At 47.9% G+C, this 19,326-nt stretch overlaps 1 protein-coding gene and 6 non-coding genes across 7 annotated transcripts in view; 5 read left to right on the top strand and 2 right to left on the bottom strand.

Moving 5' to 3' along the window:
• The window catches only part of LOC137316690 (zinc finger protein ZFP2-like), a 14,189-nt gene extending 3,834 nt beyond the window's left edge, over window positions 1-10,355 (top strand). Inside the window, exons 3-6 of the mRNA XM_067980535.1 lie at window positions 1,208-1,315; window positions 3,559-3,960; window positions 4,045-4,781; window positions 9,961-10,355. Coding sequence (XP_067836636.1) covers window positions 1,208-1,315; window positions 3,559-3,960; window positions 4,045-4,781; window positions 9,961-10,355 — 1,642 coding nt within the window. The remainder of the gene's footprint in view (window positions 1-1,207; window positions 1,316-3,558; window positions 3,961-4,044; window positions 4,782-9,960) is intronic.
• Window positions 10,356-11,793: 1,438 nt separating this feature from the next.
• trnaa-ugc (transfer RNA alanine (anticodon UGC)) lies at window positions 11,794-11,865 on the top strand. The gene has a single exon. It is a non-coding gene; the product is annotated as a tRNA-Ala (tRNA).
• A 1,719-nt stretch (window positions 11,866-13,584) lies between these two features.
• Window positions 13,585-13,656, bottom strand: trnaa-ugc (transfer RNA alanine (anticodon UGC)). Its single transcript has one exon. It is a non-coding gene; the product is annotated as a tRNA-Ala (tRNA).
• A 472-nt stretch (window positions 13,657-14,128) lies between these two features.
• On the bottom strand, window positions 14,129-14,200 carry trnaa-cgc (transfer RNA alanine (anticodon CGC)). The gene has a single exon. It is a non-coding gene; the product is annotated as a tRNA-Ala (tRNA).
• A 249-nt stretch (window positions 14,201-14,449) lies between these two features.
• Window positions 14,450-14,521, top strand: trnaa-cgc (transfer RNA alanine (anticodon CGC)). Its single transcript has one exon. It is a non-coding gene; the product is annotated as a tRNA-Ala (tRNA).
• A 462-nt stretch (window positions 14,522-14,983) lies between these two features.
• trnaa-ugc (transfer RNA alanine (anticodon UGC)) lies at window positions 14,984-15,055 on the top strand. Its single transcript has one exon. It is a non-coding gene; the product is annotated as a tRNA-Ala (tRNA).
• Window positions 15,056-16,480: 1,425 nt separating this feature from the next.
• On the top strand, window positions 16,481-16,552 carry trnaa-ugc (transfer RNA alanine (anticodon UGC)). The gene has a single exon. It is a non-coding gene; the product is annotated as a tRNA-Ala (tRNA).
• The last annotated feature ends 2,774 nt before the right edge of the window (window positions 16,553-19,326 follow it).

A 19,326-nucleotide genomic window follows, 5' to 3' on the forward strand; every position in this document is an offset into this window, starting at 1 on the left:
AGGTTTTGTGAGAACTGGAATAATTTAAAGATTTAATAGTTTTTAAAGCAGGTCCAGAGCCAGGCAAAAGGCCCGGGCAGGGGAAGAACGAAAGGGAAGTTCTGTGATAGGGTGCAGGAGTGATAAAGCGACAAAAGGGATAATGGTGCAAAGGAATGAGGGTGTTAATGGGGCAAGTAAAGAAAAATAAGATGGGTCTAGAGGAGCTTTAAAGACAGCACGATGTGTAATGATAAAAGGAATAATGGTGCAAAGGAATGAGGGTGTTAATGGGTCAAATAAAGAAAAAAAAGATGGGTCTAGAGGAGCTTTAAAGACAGCACGATGTGTAATGATAAAAGGAATAATGGTGCAAAGGAATGAGGGTGGTAATGGGCCAAATAAAGAAACAAAGGATGGGTCTAGAGGAACTTTAAAATCAGCTCGATGTGTAAATGATATCGTGAACCGAAAGAAGTGCATTTGAAGCAGAGAGCCAAAGACACGTCAATAATAATTGCAGCTTTTCATTTGATTTGATTTTAAATAGCTACGTTTATGAACTGAATCATGTTTCTCTAATTTCCCGACTCAGATTGAAGGCCTCCTTTTATTTTCTTCCTCTGAGCCCCTCAATTTCACCCGGCAGCGTAATGTTGGCGAGTGGTGATTAATTTCCCCGAGAACCAACAGGAAGAGAGCCCAGGCCGGAGGGCCCCGGGAGCAGTGTCTTCTGCACCAATCGCGGTGCTTGAGGGGTGGAACCTGGGTCGGCGAGTCAGGTGAGTTGGTGTGAACGCCTGTTAATAATTTATCTTTAAAAGCTCAGTCGAGATTTCTTTTGTCAAGAAAGCAGTTTTAATATTTGTCAGTATTTTTTGTTTACCTGGAGTTCCTATTATTAGTTTCAGACACTTCAGTGCTCAGTGGATCAAGTGTTTAAATGTCATTCATTTCCCTCTTTCCATGTCGCCTCCGAGAACTCTGCGTTCTTCCAATTCTGGCATCTTGTTCATCCCCAAATTCCTTCGCTCCACCATTGGCGGCTCTGCCTTCATTTGCCGAGGCCCTGAGCTCTTTGACCAAGCTCAGTCCTAATGTCTCCTTCTTTGGCTCAAAGTCAATTGTTTTTCTGATTACGCTCTTGTGAAGTGCCTGGGAACGTTTTACTACGTTAAAGGCGCAATGTAAATGCAGGTTGTTGTTGATGTGCTAACGTTGGCCTCAGCTTTGTCAGACAGAATCAGCCAAGGACGGCGGCTGCGCTGCTCCCCATGGTCGAAATGCCGGCAGCTCGCTGTGTAGGCCCACAGGTGCAGAAGTACCACTTGGCCGGGTACTGGAGGGCAAACAGTGACTGGGGCCGAACCCCAGCATCACGCAGCACCTTCAAGAGAGAAAGGGAGAAAAAAATAGAGCCTGCGATGAATCTGGATTTCAAACAGCGAGGACGTGTCAAGGAGGGAGAGTGTGTGGGACGGGGATTTTTTTTATTCGTTCATGGGATGTGGGCGTCGCTGGCGAGGCCGGCATTTATTGCCCATCCCTAATTGCCCTTGAGAAGGTGGTGGTGAGCCGCCCTCTTGAACCGCTGCAGTCCGTGCTTAATATGGGCAAGGAGGGAGAATGTGTGGGACGGGGGATTTACAGCTGAATAGGGGCAAGGAGAGAGAGTGTGTGGGACGGGGGATTTACAGCTTAGGTGGGACGAGAGCGGAAAGAATGTTCCAGAGAAACTAGAACTGTCTGTTGTGAATTTCTAACCAGTACTTACAGTGATGATTTTTGTAAATTATGAGGACAGATTGCATAGACTATGCTTGTATTGTCTTGAATTTACAAGATTAAGGTGTGATCTAATTGAGGTGTTTAAGAAGATTAAAGGATTTTATAGGGTAGATAGAGAGAAACTATTCCCTCCAGTGGGGGAGTCCAGAACAAAGGGAAATCACCTTTAAAATTAGAGCTGGGCCGTTCAGGGGTGAATTCAGGAAACAATTCTTCACACAAAGGGTAGTGGAAATCTGGAACTCTCTCCCCCTGAAAGCTGTTGAGGCTGGGGGTGAATTGATAATTTCAAAACTGAGATTGATAGATTTTTGTTTGGCAAGGATATTAAGGGTTAAGGTATCTAGGCGGGTAGATGGAGTTAAGATACAGATCAGCCATGACCTAATTGAAGGACGGAACAGGATCGTGGGGCTGAATGGCCGACTCTTGTTCCTATGTTCCGAAATGCAACCATCCGCAATAAGATTGTGGATGGCAAGGGCCTTGTTCAGATTGAACGGACATCTGGAGGGAGATGAGGAGAGAGGAGGTGACCGATCAGGCAGTGCCTATAAATGAAGGAGAAATGATGACTGGTCAGGCAGTGCCAAAAATGAAGGAGAAATGATGACTGGTCAGGGAGTGTCTGTAAATGAAGAAGAAATGGTTACGGGTCAGGGAGTGTCTGTAAATGAAGGATAAATGATGCCACGTCATGGAGTGTCCACAAATGTAGCAGAAATGGTGACTGGTCAGGGAGTGTCTATAAATGAAGGAGAAACGGTGACTGGTCAGGGAGCGTCTATAAATTAAGCATAAATGGTGATTGATCAGGGAGTGTCTGTAAATAAAGGAGAAATGGTGGCTGGTCAGGTAGCGGACATCACCAAAAGTGGGAGCTATTACAGATGGACAGCTTACAGGCAGCTATAGGGAGGGACACTGTGTTGAAAAGAGGACGAGAGCATAAATACCTAGCCAGAGACAGCACCTTCAGGGTAGGAGAGGGAGGGGATCAAGTGATTGTGGAACTGAACCTAACCAGAGTCAGCACCTTCAGGGGAGGAGAGTGAGGGGAACCAGTGAGTGTAGAACTCAACCTAACCAGAGTCAGCACCTTCAGGGGAGGAGAGGGAGACGAACCAGTGAGTGTAGAACTGAACCCTGCCAGAGTCAACACCTTCAGGGGAGGAGAGGGAGTGGAACCAGTGAGTGCAGAACTGAACCCAGTCAGAGTCAACACCTTCATGGAAGAAAGAAAACTGAAATAGAAGGAAAGATGTTGGAGGTGGTGCGATGGGTTTGGATTTCAGCAGAGGGAGGAGGGTGAGTGTGTGGGCCGGGGATTTACAGTCTGGGAGAATGAATGGGAAGAATGTTCCATAGAAACTGGAATTCCCTGCTCTGAATTTCTATCCTGTATTCCCTGTATTCACAGTGAAGACTTTTGTAAACTCCTTTTACAGGGTATTACAAGGGGAGGATTTGAAGATGAGAAACTCAAACCAAATATCACATGGAGACCTGACAGTCACTCAATTCACCAGCACCTGAAGATCATCGGCCTTTGAATATAGAAGGAGAAATGTTTGTCTGTTCTGTCTGTGGGAAAATATTTCAAACATCAGTGTAACTGGAAAATCACCGAGACACATACACCCGAGTGAGAGTGTTCCAGTGTACTGACTGTGGAAAGAGCTTTAACCAGTTGCACAGCCTGAAAACACATCAGACCATTCACAGCGGGGAGAAACCAAACACGTGTTCTGTGTGTGGACGAGGCTTCAACTAATCGTCCAACCTGGAGAGACTCGAGGACACCCGCAGCACGGAGAAACCGTGGAAATGTGGGGACTGTGGGAAGGGATTCAGTTCCCCGTCCCGGCTGGAAACTCATCGACGCAGTCACACTGGGGAGAGGCCGTTCACCTGCTCCGTGTGTGAGAAAGGATTCATTCATTCATCCAATCTTCTGGCACATCAACTTGTTCATACTGATCAGAGACCTTTCAAATGTTCTGAATGTGAAAAGAGCTTTAAAAGTAAAAAGGATCTACTGACACACCAACGGACTCACACTGGGGAGAGGCCGTTCATCTGCACTGAGTGTGGGAAGAGATTCACTCAGTCATCCCATCTGCTGATACACCAGCGAGTTCACACTGGGGAGAGGCCGTTCACCTGCTCTGTGTGTGGGACGGGTTTCACTCTGTCATCCGGCCTCATTGAACACCAACTTGTTCACACTGATAAGAGACCCTTTAAATGTTCTGACTGTGAGAAGAGCTTTAAAAGAACAAGGGATCTGCTGAAACACCAGCGAGTTCACACTGGGGAGAGGCCGTTCACCTGCTCTGCGTGTGGGAAGGGATTCACTCAGTCATCCAACCTCATTGAACAACAACTTGTTCACACTGATAAGAGACCCTTTAAATGTTCTGACTGTGAGAAGAGCTTTAAAAGAATAAGGGATCTGCTGAGACACCAGCAAATTCACGCTGGAGAGGGTCCGTTCACCTGCACTGAGTGTGGGAAAAGTTTCACTCATTCGTCCGACCTGCTGAGACACCAGCGAGTTCACACTGGGGAGAGGCCGTTTACCTGCTCCGTGTGTGGGAAGGGATTCACTCGATCATCCCACCTGTTGAGTCACCAGCGAGTTCACACTGGGGAGAGGCCGTTCACCTGCTCCCTGTGTGGGAAGGGATTCACTCACTCATCCAACCTGATTGAACACCAACTTGTTCACACTGATAAGAGACTTTTTAAATGTTCCGACTGTGAGAAGAGCTTTAAAAGAAAAAAGGATCTGCTGACACACCAACGCATTCACACTGGGGAGAGGCCGTTCACCTGCTCCGTGTGTGGGAAAGGATTCATTCAGTTATCCAGCCTCATTGAACATCAACTTGTTCACACTGATAAGAGACCCCTGAAATGTTCTGTCTGTGAGAAGAGCTTTAAAAGAAAGTGGAATCTGCTGAGACACGAACGTAATCACACTGGGGAGAGGCCGTTCACCTGCTCTGTGTGTGGGAATGGATTCACTCAATCATCCCACCTGCTGATTCACCAGCGAGTTCACATGTGATTACAGGGGTTGGATTCTGCTGTTATTGCTGATGTTAATCACATCCAGGACTGAACCATGTTCATTCTGACAGTTGGGGTTTGTTTCTGATGTTAATAACCCATTTTTACTGTATTCTGTACAAGAGTCAAATAAATCAGCTTTCCTTTGAAGACAGTGTGTCCAGTGCTTGACATCTTGATGATAAGACAAGCTGATTGAGGATTATTATGAAGTGAGTCGAATCCATCTTAGAACTGAGTTCCTATACCTTTTAAAAGATGGATATACAAGACATCCAAGTCTGACAGGACTGATTGTCCCAGCACTGACTGTGTGTATGACAGGACTGAATGTCCCAGCACTGACTGTGTGTATGACAGGACTGGGTGTCCATGCACTGACTGTGTGTATAACAGGACTGAGTGTACCAGCACTGACTGTGTGTATAACAGGACTGAGTGTACCAGCACTGACTGTGTGTATAACAGGACTGAGTGTACCAGCACTGACTGTGTGTATAACAGGACTGAGTGTACCAGCACTGACTGTGTGTATGACAGGACTGAGTGTACCAGCACTGACTGTGTGTATAACAGGACTGAGTGTACCAGCACTGACTGTGTGTATAACAGGACTGAGTGTCCCAGCACTGACAGTGTGTATAACAGGACTGAGTGTCCCAGCACTGACTGTGTGTATAACAGGACTGAGTGTCCCAGCAATGACTGTGCGTAGAGTGTACATGGGCTGTGGGAGGAGATAAATGGGTGGGGTAGAATCCATGATAGGGTGGAGTGACATGGGGTTGTCGGAGGAGATTAAATCTGTTGGAGGAGGTTACAGAGATAGGGAGCGGGCGAGGACCATGGAAAGTTTTGAACACGAGGATGAGGATCTTAAAATGTCGGACCGGGAGCCATTGTACGAACACACGAACAGAAACGTATGGTTCACTGCCCGGCAGACAGGTGGTGAAGACATTGATGTCCGCGGGGGAACAGTCAGGGTCACAGCAGCAGTCGAGTTCGCAGAATCCGCCAGTCAGGTCACAGGTAAAAATGGGAACGGCTGGAACAAGACACACAGTGAGATCTTACAACAGAACACGGACGGTCTTAAAGACCACTTCCCTCCCTTGTAACTGTTGCCACTGGCGGGAGGATCGGTAACCAGAGGACACAGATTGAAGGGAATTGGGAAAAGAGCCAGAGGGAGATGAGGAGAATGTTTTTAGGCAGCGAGTTGTTCTGATCTGGAATTCACTGCCTGAAAGGGCGGTGGGAGCAGATTCAATAATAACTTTCAAAAGGGAATCGGGTCAATCCTTGAAGGGGGGAAATTTGCGGGACTGTGGGGAAAGAGCGGGGGGGAGTGGGACTAATGGGATCGCTCTTTCACAGGGCCGGCACAGGTGCGATGGGCCGAGCGGCCTCTTTCACAGAGCCGGCACAGGCGCGATGGGCCGAGCGGCCTCTTTCACAGAGCCGGCACAGGCGCGATGGGCCGAGCGGCCTCTTTCACAGGGCGGGCACAGGCGCGATGGGCCGAGCGGCCTCTCTCTGTGCTGTTTGATTCTCGCTCACTTTTGGGCTCCGACCCACGGCCCGTTTGACTGGGAGGCGGGAGAGTGACTCCCCCCCGAGCCCAGCTCGACACCGGGCGCTGCCAGAGTGGAGATTCACGGGGCCCGCAGGAGGCCCCGAGTAACTCCCCCCGTCACCCCACCCTCCCCTCTCAGGCCACTCCCGGGTGCGGGCCCTCCCTCTGTCGGCCTCGCCCCCGCCCACAGCACCGCCCGCCCGCCATCATCTTCCCGGCGCCGGCCTGTTGCTGAGGGAACGCGGCACAGGAACCGCGCGGCGCATGCGCGGCATCCCTCTGGCCCGAGCGGCACATGTGCCTCGTGACGTCAGCGCGCAAAGGTGGGTGACGCTTCAGAGTGTCACGTGGTGGAAGGTGTCAGCCCAGGAGTCGGGGGGAGGAGAGAGCTGTCAATCAAAGGGCCCGGATTCAGCACTCACTGCGCACAGGTTTTGGAGAATTTGTTCAAAATGCAAAATGTGCAAGAATGAAATAAAATTAGAATTGTCCCAAAAAAGGAAAAAAAAACCTGCATATACAATAATCTGAATTTAAAACAGAAATGTCTAAACTCACATAAGGCTGATGGTCTGGGTCCTCCCGCCACTATTCGTCTTCTCTCCCTGGGGCATAGGATGAGCAGAATGTTAGAATGTACCTTTTTTAATGCAGATGGTGCTGGATGGATGGAATGGACCAGCGAGGGAGGCAGTGGGGCCTGATTGTATCAGCAAATTCCAGAGAGTTGGCGAAGTACCTGATAGTGATACCTTGGGAAATGACAGCCTCGAAATTTAAAATTAATTTTGGTACATGTGCACTAGTTTTTAGTGATTGCTGTACCTAGACACCGAAGCCTCTTTGCTTCTCCACAGTCCCCAATTTCTCACCATTAAGAAAATTCTCCTATTTCTCACTTGGTGCCAGCAATAGAATTATACAGAATGTACAGAAGGTCCATGCCGGGGTTTGTGCTCTGCATGAGCCTCCTGTCACCCTTCTTCATCTAACCCTATCAGCATATATTTCCATTCCTTGGGATATGACAGCCTAGAAATTGGGATCTTCAATGTTATTTTTGGTACATGGTGCGCTAGCTTTCCACTCTTCACCATCCAATAATAACAGACCTTTATTGTTTGGTGTACCTGGACACCAAACCCCTTTGCTGCTCTACAGTCCCTATAGATACTCTTTCTATTACTCCCCACATCTTTAGTATTTACTCTCTTTACTGTCCACTGAAAACAGAGACGGTGAGACTGGAACTTTTTTTTGTATTTCAAAATATATTTTATTTCATAAAATTTTTATAGATACACACAGTTCAATGTAAATATCACAGTTACAATTCAAAACAATACAATACGGATCGTACGCACTACGGATTCCATTTTTACAATTCAATACACAATACATATTTTCGAAGACATGATGTACAATACAAAGTGAAATGGCCTTACACAGTGACATTTCCCAATAGAGCCTTTGTGTGAGCCACAGCTGTTGAGGGGTGAACCCCTCTCCGACTCCATGGTATAGGGGTCCTGTCTCTGTGGAGGGGGGGTTATCACCTTTTACCCGAATACACGGACCCATTCGCCCACATTCATGTTCGTGTTTGGCAAACACTGTCTAATGTCTTCCACAAACCTGTCAAAACTTGGGGTCAGAGACGTAGGGGATAATTTCACCTTCACTGCTTGGGCCGTAAAATGATGGAGCAGAAATTAAAATCGAGCCGGTTCTGTAAGGGGCGGGTGATCCGCTCGACCAGTTCAGCCCTCAGCAATGGTGAGAATTTCCCTCTACGTTTTGCGAACTGATGCAGTTTGAGACAATGGACGAGTTTGTGGGCTTCGAAGTTTGAACCATTGCATAGATCAGGAAAGTTGTGGCCGATTCTAGATATCCCCACCTGACGGAAGTTGGGTGGATAAGGCTTGCAAATGGTGTCAGGTCACTTACCGCCCATTTAACGCTGGCGTTCCTGCCTCTGCCATGGTGGGTAGAGTCCAAAGAAGAGCGGCCGGAGCAACACCCACCTGTTTCCGGTCAGGCCACGTGTAATATGTAAATCGGATATTTATGACGTACACGGGACACCATTTAATGTTGGTGACAAATGGGAGGAGGAGCCGCCCTTTCGATTGGCATTGAGTGATCCAGAACACTGAGAAGTTTATTTGTAACTTATATTTTGTGGGGCAAGGAGGAGCAGGAGAGCTTTCCCTTGGCCTGCTGCGGCCGTGAGAAATCTCCCGCCCCCTGATCATCTCAGAAATGTATCAGGAGGTTTCCTTATAGATCTGTGTAACCAGGCCCAGCCTCATGTCCCATTAAACTCCCTGCAGTGAGTAAACATTGCTGAACAGCAGCTCAGAGAGGAAACGATCTCCGGAACTCTCCACTGGAGTTTGAAATTACATTAATATTTTACCAGTTAGTAACGGTCCGGGTGTTGGTCCATTATTATTCTGTTCTGGTCAAAACAAATGTCCCAATGAACAGGACGCTGTCTGACCCTGACAGCTCACCCTCAGTCCATCCCACCGGGCAGTGTGTGTGATGGGAAATAATCATCAAACGAAAAGGAGGATTTGATTTCATTCATTTCAGGATTAAACATTTAATATTGAAATCATATTATTTCCAGATTAATAACAGCAAACCATTTCATGTTAGAATCACATCTTGTATCATTTCACAACACCGCATTTGTCGGGTAAAGTAAAGTTCCTGTCTGGTATTTCCAAATTTATTTAAAGTGTTGGATTGATATCAGTTACTTGAGTGAACTCATTGATTTCAATGGATAGTAAAATCAGGCGTAGTGAATAACAGGCGGCCGATCAGCTACCGCCCGTCTTGCACCACCGCCAAACCGGAAAATCTAATCCAATTGAATCTTTATTTAATGTCGGATAAAAAGTCTTGAGACGTTTCTATGATTTAACGAATGTAACAATTAGATTCAGTGGGTATTTCACCCCGTTTATCAGCTCCACTCTGAATTTAGTCTGGGTCACAGCATAAATACACGTGTTGGTGCAGGAACTGAGAAGTTGAAGCATGAATCCGGCTGACTCAATGTCACTGGCCGTATAGTACTGGGCGTTTGTTATATGCAGAGAGATAACAAAGAAAACGAGTGTGCTCCATAACAATATAAAACTGCCTGATATACTGAAGAGTAAAATGATGGATTTACTTCGGTTCTCCATCTCTGGATCCTTGTGATTCTCTCCATTGCTGCGGCCCCGGAGTCCCCTGCGGACTCCATTCGCCGCTAAAATGTGCCTGGCGGTGAGAACATTGAACAGCAAAATCAGAATGAATGGGAGACAAGGCATTAACACAAGATTAAACAAGTCAATCGCTGCCCATGCGGGTGAAGTGAATAAGGTCGGTTTAAAGACACAACCCCGAGGTACATTGTCCATTATATATTCCGGGCCAATTACAAAGTACCAGGGAATGTATAGTAAACAGCTCAGCCCACTCACCACCCCGATAACAAAAGCCGCCGTTTTCTTGGTGCAATATTTTGTTTTCAGCTTCTGACAACAAATGGGGCTCTACACATATCCCCAGGCAGCCACACACAAAGGTGGCAATCAGCATCAGAGTAGTTTTGGGGACAGTCTTCCCCCCTTTGTCTGGGGTCTTGGACGTGGTGTCCCTGCGGACAAGTTCTGCCTTGGACCTCGAGACAAAGTGCAAGATAGCTCGGGTGACTGTGACGGCGGATCAGCGGGGTATGGGCCAGACCCTGGCCACGTGGAGCAAAACTGCGAGTACCTCACATCTTATCACCAGGTCCCTGCCGGTTATGGAGAGGGAGAGCCCCACCTACATAACAAGCTTCTGTTTGGACTTGGCGACCCGCTCTCCCCGTTTCATGGTGCAGGCCAGGGACCCCCCGAACCACATGCCCAGCACCTTCATATAGTCGAACCTAACAGTGAAGGGGACAAAGGACTTGGCCTCCACTTGCCAAATAACATGGCCTCGCTTTTATTTCGGTTCACTCTGGACCCCGAGGGCAGCTCGAAACGGTCGCAGATGCCCATCAGTCTGTGAACCGACCGCTGATCAGAGCAGATGACGGTGACGTCGTCCATGTAGCGGAAACCTTTAACCTGAGAGCCTCCACTGCCTGGGATCGTCACCAACCCCATCACCCCCACCATGCCTGCGACCTTCCTGATGGATGCAGAGAACGGATCGATACAACACACAAACAAGACCACAGAGAGAAACAGCCCTGCCTGACTCCAGATGTGAATGGAAAGCTCTCGGACTCCCAACCATTGATTAGCACTGCGCTATAGATTTCTGTGTAGAGCGGTCGGATCCAATCGCAGATTGCCTCCTCAAACTACATTTTAAAGAGCACGTCCATCATGTACATGTGGGATATTCAGTCGAAGTCCTTCTGCTGGTCCAGGCTGATGAGCCAGGTGTTCACCCCGCATCCTGCACGGAGGCGATCGTATCTCTGAGTAGTGCCAGGCTATCAGGCATCTTCCTGCCAGGTACAGTACAGGTATGATCCGGGTGGATCAGCAGCTCCAGAGCAGAGCCGGTTGGGAGGACCTCAGACAGAATCTTGTAGTCAACATTTAGCATGGAAACGGGTGCCTAATTTCTGATTTCTTCCCTCTCGCCCTTCCGCTTGTAGATGAGGATGATGATGCCTTTCCTCATGGACTCTGACATGTTGCCTGTCAGAAGCATACCCCCGGACACTTCCACTTCTTTGAAACTGGAAATAATCTACCACCTGGCATACCCACCTTGGATGGTCTCATAAAATGAGAACAATCAGTTCTTCTTTCCCTGTTTAAAAAAGCATTTCATCTGGGGATATCGCTCAGTGGTGGAGCGCAAGGTCCAGTGTTCAATCCCCAGCATCTCCAAAAAAAGTTTCAACAGAATTACGCACGGAAAGGCGAATCGCGCTTTCTGAGCGCAGCGACTTCCAACTTCTGAGGCTCCACAAGCATTAAATTGCCCCGGAGCAGGACTTCATCTCACGGTCTCATCAGCAGCTCAGCTCATCGCCGCCGCCGACTGACTGGAATGTGTGACAGGGCAATGTCAAGCGAGCAGTCCCAGCTCTTGTTTGACACTGTGTCATTCATCCATCTCACTTTATGATTCAGAGGTTGGATGTCAACCTCGTCACTGACTATTGGCAATTGTATTTTTTTTATTTCCGCTGACTTTTTTTTGGAAAGTTCAAAGTAAAGAGGAGCAGATACCCCGTGAACTGAAGCAGAGGTTGAACATTTGGAGCACGTGTGAGGACTGGGCCTCTCGTTGTCCGGGAGAGACAGAGCGGAAAGCCCACTTTTTTATTCTAAAGTTGAAGCGTTTTTTCCTGAGGGGATGTAGCTCAGTGGTAGAGCGCATGCTTTGCATGTATGAGGTCCCGTGTTCAATCCCCGGCATCTCCAAACGCTTTATGTTTCGAATTTTGAAAAGACCCTCTTGTCCTCACCTCACCTTCACACACAAGGACAGGAAAGGGTTTCTTCACCTCGAGAAAAACCGAACGCTCTGCACACGATAAAATTCAATGGAAGCACGCACGCGCTTTTGAAATGGCTCCCATCCCGGGGCTGGAGAGCGGGCCCAGTAATAATAAGAGAAAATAGGATCACGAGTCGGACATTCGGCCCTTCGAGCCAGCTCCGCCATTGGATATGATCATGGCTGATTCTCGATCTCAATACCCCAGATTCCCGCTCTCTCTCAATACCCCTTGATGCCTTCTGTGTCTGGAAATCCATCTATCGCCTTCTCAAGTATATTCAGTGACTTGGCCTCCACAGCCTTCTGTGGGACAGAATTCCACAGCTTCACCACCCTCTGATTAAAAAATAGATTATTCCCAGTTTCACAGATCGGGGAGGAGCAGCGGACAGGCGTTCAGACGACACAGAGGGAGGAATAGGGTGGGAGAGGGGGAGAGTCTCCTTTGGATGTGCTGTCACAATCCTCCCGATTTCAGGGCACATTTTTCGAACGCTCCCGTTGTCAGTCACTTTGCTTACGGTTGGACGGGACTAGAAATCCTCAGACACATTGTGGCAGAGGCCGGCAAGAATATTTCAAGTCCCTGAGCTTCAGAGGAGGGTAAGGTGAGACACAGACAGCATTGAGTATAATTTCACTACAGACGGATGCAGGACTTGCCCCTGGTGTGGTTTTGTGTTTAAAGATCACTTCACTGAAAACACCTTGACGATCTGGGGCTACAGACGGACATGATGGTCAGGAAAAGACCAGTTGGTTCATCAATCCTGCCCCACATGCCTGGAGCATCGTGACTGGACACTTCCTACCGACACCACCCGCCCCTCCCACCGGAAACATGTAATCTCCTGGGAGCGGCGACAAACTAGAAACAAATCCAGCGCCAATAAGGAGGGGAAATTCTGGGAAATTCCTCCCCGAATCCCTCCGGCGATCGAATCGAGTTCAGTGGATCACACTGACCATGTGTAGGTTAACTGTAAAACCACTCACCTTCTATATGATGCGATCTCTGCCTCAGTCAAGAACTGGTCAAGATCCATCCAGAAGGCAAAGAGAGAGTCAACACCCACCACACCAGCCTGCACTGCATTCCAGAGACTCAGTACTCTCTGGGAAAAGAAGAACCGTCGAACATCCAGACTATTCCTACCTCTGTGTAGTCTGAACGCCCGTCCGCTGCTCCTCCCCGATCTGTGAAACAGGGAATAATCTATTTCTTCACTCAGAGGGTGGTGAACGTGTCGAATTCTCCACCATAGGATACTGTGGAGGCCAAGTCACTGAATATATTTAAGAAAGACAGATTTGTACACACAGAAGGCAACAAAGCGTATGGAGAGAGAGCGGAAATGTGGTATTGAGATAGAGGATCAGCCATGATCATATATAATGGCGGAGCAGGCTCGAAGGGCCCAATGGCCGACTCGTGATCCTATTTTCTCTGCTTTATTTCTGGGCTCGCTCTCCAGCCCCGGGATGGGAGCCATTTCAAAGGCGCGTGCGTGCTTCCATTGAATTTTATCGTGTGCAGAGCGTTCGGTTTTTCTCGAGGTGAAGAAACCCTTTCCTGTCCTTGTGTGTAAAGGTGAGGTGAGGACAAGAGGGTCTTTTCAAAATTCGAAACATAAAGCGTTTGGAGATGCCGGGGATTGAACCCGGGACCTCATACATGCAAAGCATGCGCTCTTCCACTGAGCTGCATCCCCTACCCACAACTACTTCAAATTTAGAATAACAAAAGTGGGCTTCCCGCTCTGTCTCTCCCGGACAACGCGATGCCCAGTCGTCACACGTGCTCACAATGTTCAACCTCTGCTTCAGTTCACGGAGTTTCTGCTCCTCTTTACTTTGAACTTTCCAAAAACAATGTCAGCGGAAATAAAAAATATATATAATTGCCACTACTCAGTAACGAGGTTCACATCCAAATTCTGAATCATAAAGTGAGATGGATGAATGACACAGCGTCAAACAAGAGCTGGGAATGCTCGCTCGACATTGCACTGTCACACATTCCAGTCAGTCGGCGGCTGCTATGAGCTGAGCTGCTGAGGGGACCGTGAGATGAAGTCCTGCTCCGGGACAATTTAATGCTTGTGGAGCCTCAAAAGTTGTAACTCGCTGCGCTTCGAAAGCGCGATTCGCCTTTCCGTGCGTAATTCTGATGAAAAATATTTTTGGAGATGCTGGGGATTGAACCCAGGACCTCATACATGCGAAGCATGCGCTCTACCACTGAGCTACATCCCCACACAAGAAATCAGTCTAACCAGGGAAAGAAGAGCTGATGCATTCCAGAGACTCACTACTCTCTGGGAAATGAAGATCCGACTAACATCCAGCCTATTCTTACCTCTGTGTCGTCTAAACGCCTGCCCCGTGCTCCGCCCCAATCTTTGAAACTGCAAATAATCTATCACGTGGCAGATCCACCTTGGACGGGCTCAGAAAATGAGAACGGTCAGTTCTTCTTTCCTTGGTTAGCTATTTATTGCATATGGGGATGTAGCTCAGTGGTAGAGCGCATGCTTCGCATGTATGAGGTCCTGGGTTCAATCCCCAGCATCTCCAAAAAATCTTTTTTCATCAGAATTACGCACGGAAAGGCGAATCGCGCTTTCTGAGCGCAGCAAGTTCCAACTTCTGAGGCTCCACAATTGTCCCGTCGCAGGAATTCATCTCACGGTCCCCTCAGCAGCTCAGCTCACAGCAGCCGCCGACATGACTGGAATGTGTGACGGTGCAATGTCGAGCGAGCAGTCCCAGCTCTTGTTTGACGTTGTGTCATTCATCCATCTCACTTTATGATTCAGAGGTTGGATGTCAGCCTCGTCACTGACTATTGGCAATTGTATTTTTTTAAATTCCGCTGACTTTTTTTTTGGAAGGTTCAAAGTAAAGAGGAGCAGAAACCCCGTGAACTGAAGCAGAGGTTGAACATGGTGAGCACGTGGAACGACTGGGCATCGCATTGTCCGGGAGAGACAGAGCGGAAAGTCCACTTTTACTCTAAAGTGGAGGGCTTGTGCCCGTGGGGATGTAGCTCAGTGATAGAGCGCATGCTTTGCATGCATGAGGTCCCGGGTTCAATCCCCGGTATCTCCAAACGCTTTATGTTTCGAATTTTGAAAAGACCCTCTTGTCCTCACTTCACCTTCACACACAATGACAGGAAAGGGTTTCTTCACCTCGAGAAAAACCGAACGCTCTGTTCACGATAAAATTCAATGGAAGCACGCACGCGCCTTTGAAATGGCTCCCATTCCGGGGCTGGAGAGCGGGCCCAGTGATAAGAACAGAGAAAATAGGATCACGAGTCGGCCATTGGGCCCTCCGAGCCTGCTCCGCCGTGATATATGATCATGGCTGATCCTCTTTCTCAATACCACATTCCCGCTCTCTCTCCATACTCTTTGATGCCTTCTGTGTGTGGAAATCTGTCGTTCTTAAATATATTCAGTGACTTGGCCTCCACAGCCTTCTGTGGTCGAGAATTCCACAGGTTCACCACCCTCTGAGTGAAGAAATAGATTATTCCCAGTTTCACAGATCGGGGAGGAGCAGCGGACAGGCGTTCAGACTACACAGAGGTAGGAATAGTCTGGATGTGAGGCGGTTCTTCATTTCCCAGAGAGTACTGAGTCTCTGGAATGCATTGCCGGCTGGTGTGGTGGGTGCTGACTCTCTCTTTGCCTTCTGGATGGATCTGGACCAGTTCTTGACTGAGGCAGAGATCGCATCACATGGAAGGTGAGTGGTTTTACAGTTAAACTACACATGGTCAGTGTGATCCACTGAACTCGATTCGATCGCCTGAGAGATTCGGGGAGGAATTTCCCAGAATTTCCCCTCCTTATTGGCGCTGGATTTGTTTCTAGTTTGTCGCCGCTCCCAGGAGATTACATGTTTCCGGTGGGAGGGGCGGGTGGTGTCGGTAGGATGTGTCTGGTCACGATGCTCCAGGCATGTGGGGCAGGATTGATGAACCAACTGGTCTTTTCCTGACCATCATGTCCGTCTGTAGCCCCAGACCGTCAAGGTGTTTTCAGTGAAGTGATCGTTAAACACAAAACCACACCTGGGGCAAGTCCTGCATCCGTCTGCAGCGAAATTATCCTCAATGCTGTCTGTATCTCACCTTACCCTCCTCTGAAGCTCAGGGAATTGAAATATTCTTGCCGGCCTCTGCCACAATGTGTCTGAGGATTTCTAGTCCCGTCCAACCGTAAGCAAAGTGACTGATAACGGGAGCGTTCGAAAAATGTGCCCTGAAATCGGGAGGATGGTGACAGCACATCCAAAGGAGACTCTCCCCCTCTCCCACCCTTTCTTCTCAACGCCCCCTTTCTCATTGCTCTGAGTGCTGAGGTCTGGTTTCTTCCGTTCACCCACAATTATATCAGGTCCGCAAACTTCATGTTTAATTGTCTGTTTGGAGCAGAAAAGGAGATGAATTGAAGCCCAAAAAAAAACTTTTGTGGTCACATAAAATGAAGGAGATCAGCTCTTCGTTGGAATGTGCTCCTATCTGGGGATTTAGCTCAGTGGTAGAGCGCGTGCTTTGCATGTATGAGGTCCTGGGTTCAGTCCCCAGCATCTCCAAAGCTATTTTCTCACCAGAATTACCCACAGAAAGGCGAATCTTGATTTTGGTGTGCCGCGAATTCCAACCTCTGAGGCTCCACAAGCATCAAATTGCCCCTGAGCAGGATTTCATCTCACGTACTGCTCAGCAGCTCAGTTCAAAACAGCCACCGACTGATCGGAATGTGTGACGGTGCAATGTCCAGCGAGCAGTTGGAAGAACAGCGACCTGAAACAGAAATGATGGTCGACACAGCCCGAGGAGACTCGCCTCTCCCCCAGACTTTCTTCGCAACGCTCCCTTTCTCATTTCTCTGAGTGACGAGACCTGGTTTCTTCTGTTTACCCAGCGGGTACGGTAGAATAGTGGTTCGGTTACTGGACGAGCAATCTGGAGACCTGAACTAATAATGTGGCGTCATGAATTCGAATCCCGCCACGGCAGCTGGGGAATTTAACATCAATTAAATAAAATCTGGAATTAAAATACGAGTATCAGGTCCGCATACCTCAAAGCAGCTGAAAAGAGGAAATGCTTTTCAGCACATTAAATCCTCGAGGTTTCCTTCGGGAAAGTGAGGCACTCAGTCCTTTTACACTTGGTTAGAGGTCGTTATTATCTGGTGATGGAGCTCAGTGATAGACCGCATGTTTCGCGTGTATGAGGTCTCAGGTTCTATCCCCAAACACTTTACCTTTCGAATTCTGGTCAGTCGGCGGCTGTTTTGAGCTGAGCTGCTGAGGGGACCGTGAGATGAAGTCCTGCTCCGGGACAATTGAATGTTTGTCTCAGAAGTTGGAACTCGCTTCCCTCTGAGAGCACGATTCGTCTTTCTGTGGGACAGTCTGGTGAAAATAAATGGTGGAGGTGTTTGATATTCAACCCAGGAATATATACACGCAAAGCAGGCGTTATACCACTGAGCTACAACCCCGAATCCAATAGACCTATAACCAAGGGTATAAGGACTGAGTGTTCACTCTCTTCAGACCAGCCAATGATTTACTGGGCTGAAAATCATCTCCTCTTGTGCTCCAAGTGGACAATAGCCACGTAGTCCCGAAGCGCACGTTTGGACGGGACTAGAAATTCTCAGGCACATTATAGCAGAGGCCTGCAATAATATTTCGCGTCCTTGAGCTTCAGAGGAGAATAACGTGAGACACAGAGACATTGAGTCTCGTTTCACTAAAGACAGACGCAGGACATGCCCCAGGCGTGGGTTTGTGGGACGATCGCATCATTGAAAATACCTTGACGAGACGGGCATGTGGACGAACATACGGATTTTGATGGGCAGTTAAAGACCAGCTCGTCCATCAAGCCTGCCCCTCACTCGCGATGGCTGGAGCATCATTACTGACACTTACTCCCCCTCACCCCGCCCGCAGCCGTGTAATCTCCTGGGAGAGGCAAAGATCCTGAAAAAAATCCTGTGCCTTGAAGGGATAGAATACACTGGAAAATTCATCCCCGATCCCCTCAAGTGATCTAAACCAGTCCAGGAGATCACATGAATCGTACGTACACTAACTGTAAATCCTCTTACCTTTTATATGTTGTGACCTCTGCCCCAGCCAAAAACCGGTCCAGTTCCCTGGAGAAGGCAGACAGAGAGTAAGCACCCACTACACGAGACAGCAACGCATTCCAGAGGCTCACTATTCACTGGGAAAAGAAGAGCCGCCTCTCCTCATTCTTCCTGCCAAAATGCATCACTTTACACTTCTGTGATTATATTTCATCTGCCATGTATTTCCCATTTCACCAGTCTGTCCATGTCCTCCTGAAGACTGTTACTATCCTCCACATTATTTACTACTTTTGCGAGTTTTGTTTCATCTGCAAACTTTGAAATGATACCCTCTGTACCCAAGTCCAGGACATTAATATATATCATATAGAGCAGTGGTGCTAATAGTGACCCCTGGGGAACACCACTGTATACTTCCCTCCAGTCTGAAAAAACACCGTTCACCATTACTCTCTGCTTTCTGTCTCCTCGTCAATTTTGTATCCGCGCTGCCACTGTCCGTTTAATCCAATGGGTGACTACTGTTAGATCCGTGGGTTACACTATCGCACAGTTAGATATTGGGCAGTGCAGAACACGAATATCCAGTTCAGATTATATGGGGAATTACTGTCACATCCCTGGGTTATACTGTGGTATTTTTAGTTATGTGGTAGTCCAGAAACACGAATGTACAGTTCAGTTTAAAAAGGAATCTGTTGATGCATCCTTGCGTTACACTGTCGTATTGTTAGAAAGTGGACAGTGCAGAATATGATTATGTAGTTCAGATTACACGGGGGAACTATAATTACATCCCTGGGTTACACGGTCGTGTTGTGAGATATTGGATAGTGCAGAAACACGAATATTCAGGCCAGAATAGAGGGAGAACTATTGTTACATCCCTGGGTTACACTGTCGTGTTGTGAGATATTGGATAGTGCAAAAACACGAATATTCAGGCCAGATTAAAAGCGGAACTATTGTTACATTCGTGGATTACATTATAGTATTGTGAGATATTGGAGAGTGCAGAAACATGAATATCCTGTTCAGATTATAAAGGGATACTATTGTTACATTAATGGGCTACACTATCATGTTGTTAGGTATTCGGTAGTGCAGAAACATGAATGTCCAGCTCAGATTATAAGGAGGGAAGTATTATTAAACCCTGGCTTACACTGTCATATTGTTAGATATTCGACAGTGCAGAAACATGAATATCCAGTTCCAATCATAAGGGGAACTATTGTTACATCCTTGAATTACACG

Source organism: Heptranchias perlo, unplaced genomic scaffold (genome assembly GCF_035084215.1).
Source record: "Heptranchias perlo isolate sHepPer1 unplaced genomic scaffold, sHepPer1.hap1 HAP1_SCAFFOLD_60, whole genome shotgun sequence".
Classification (NCBI taxonomy): Eukaryota; Metazoa; Chordata; class Chondrichthyes; order Hexanchiformes; family Hexanchidae; genus Heptranchias; species Heptranchias perlo.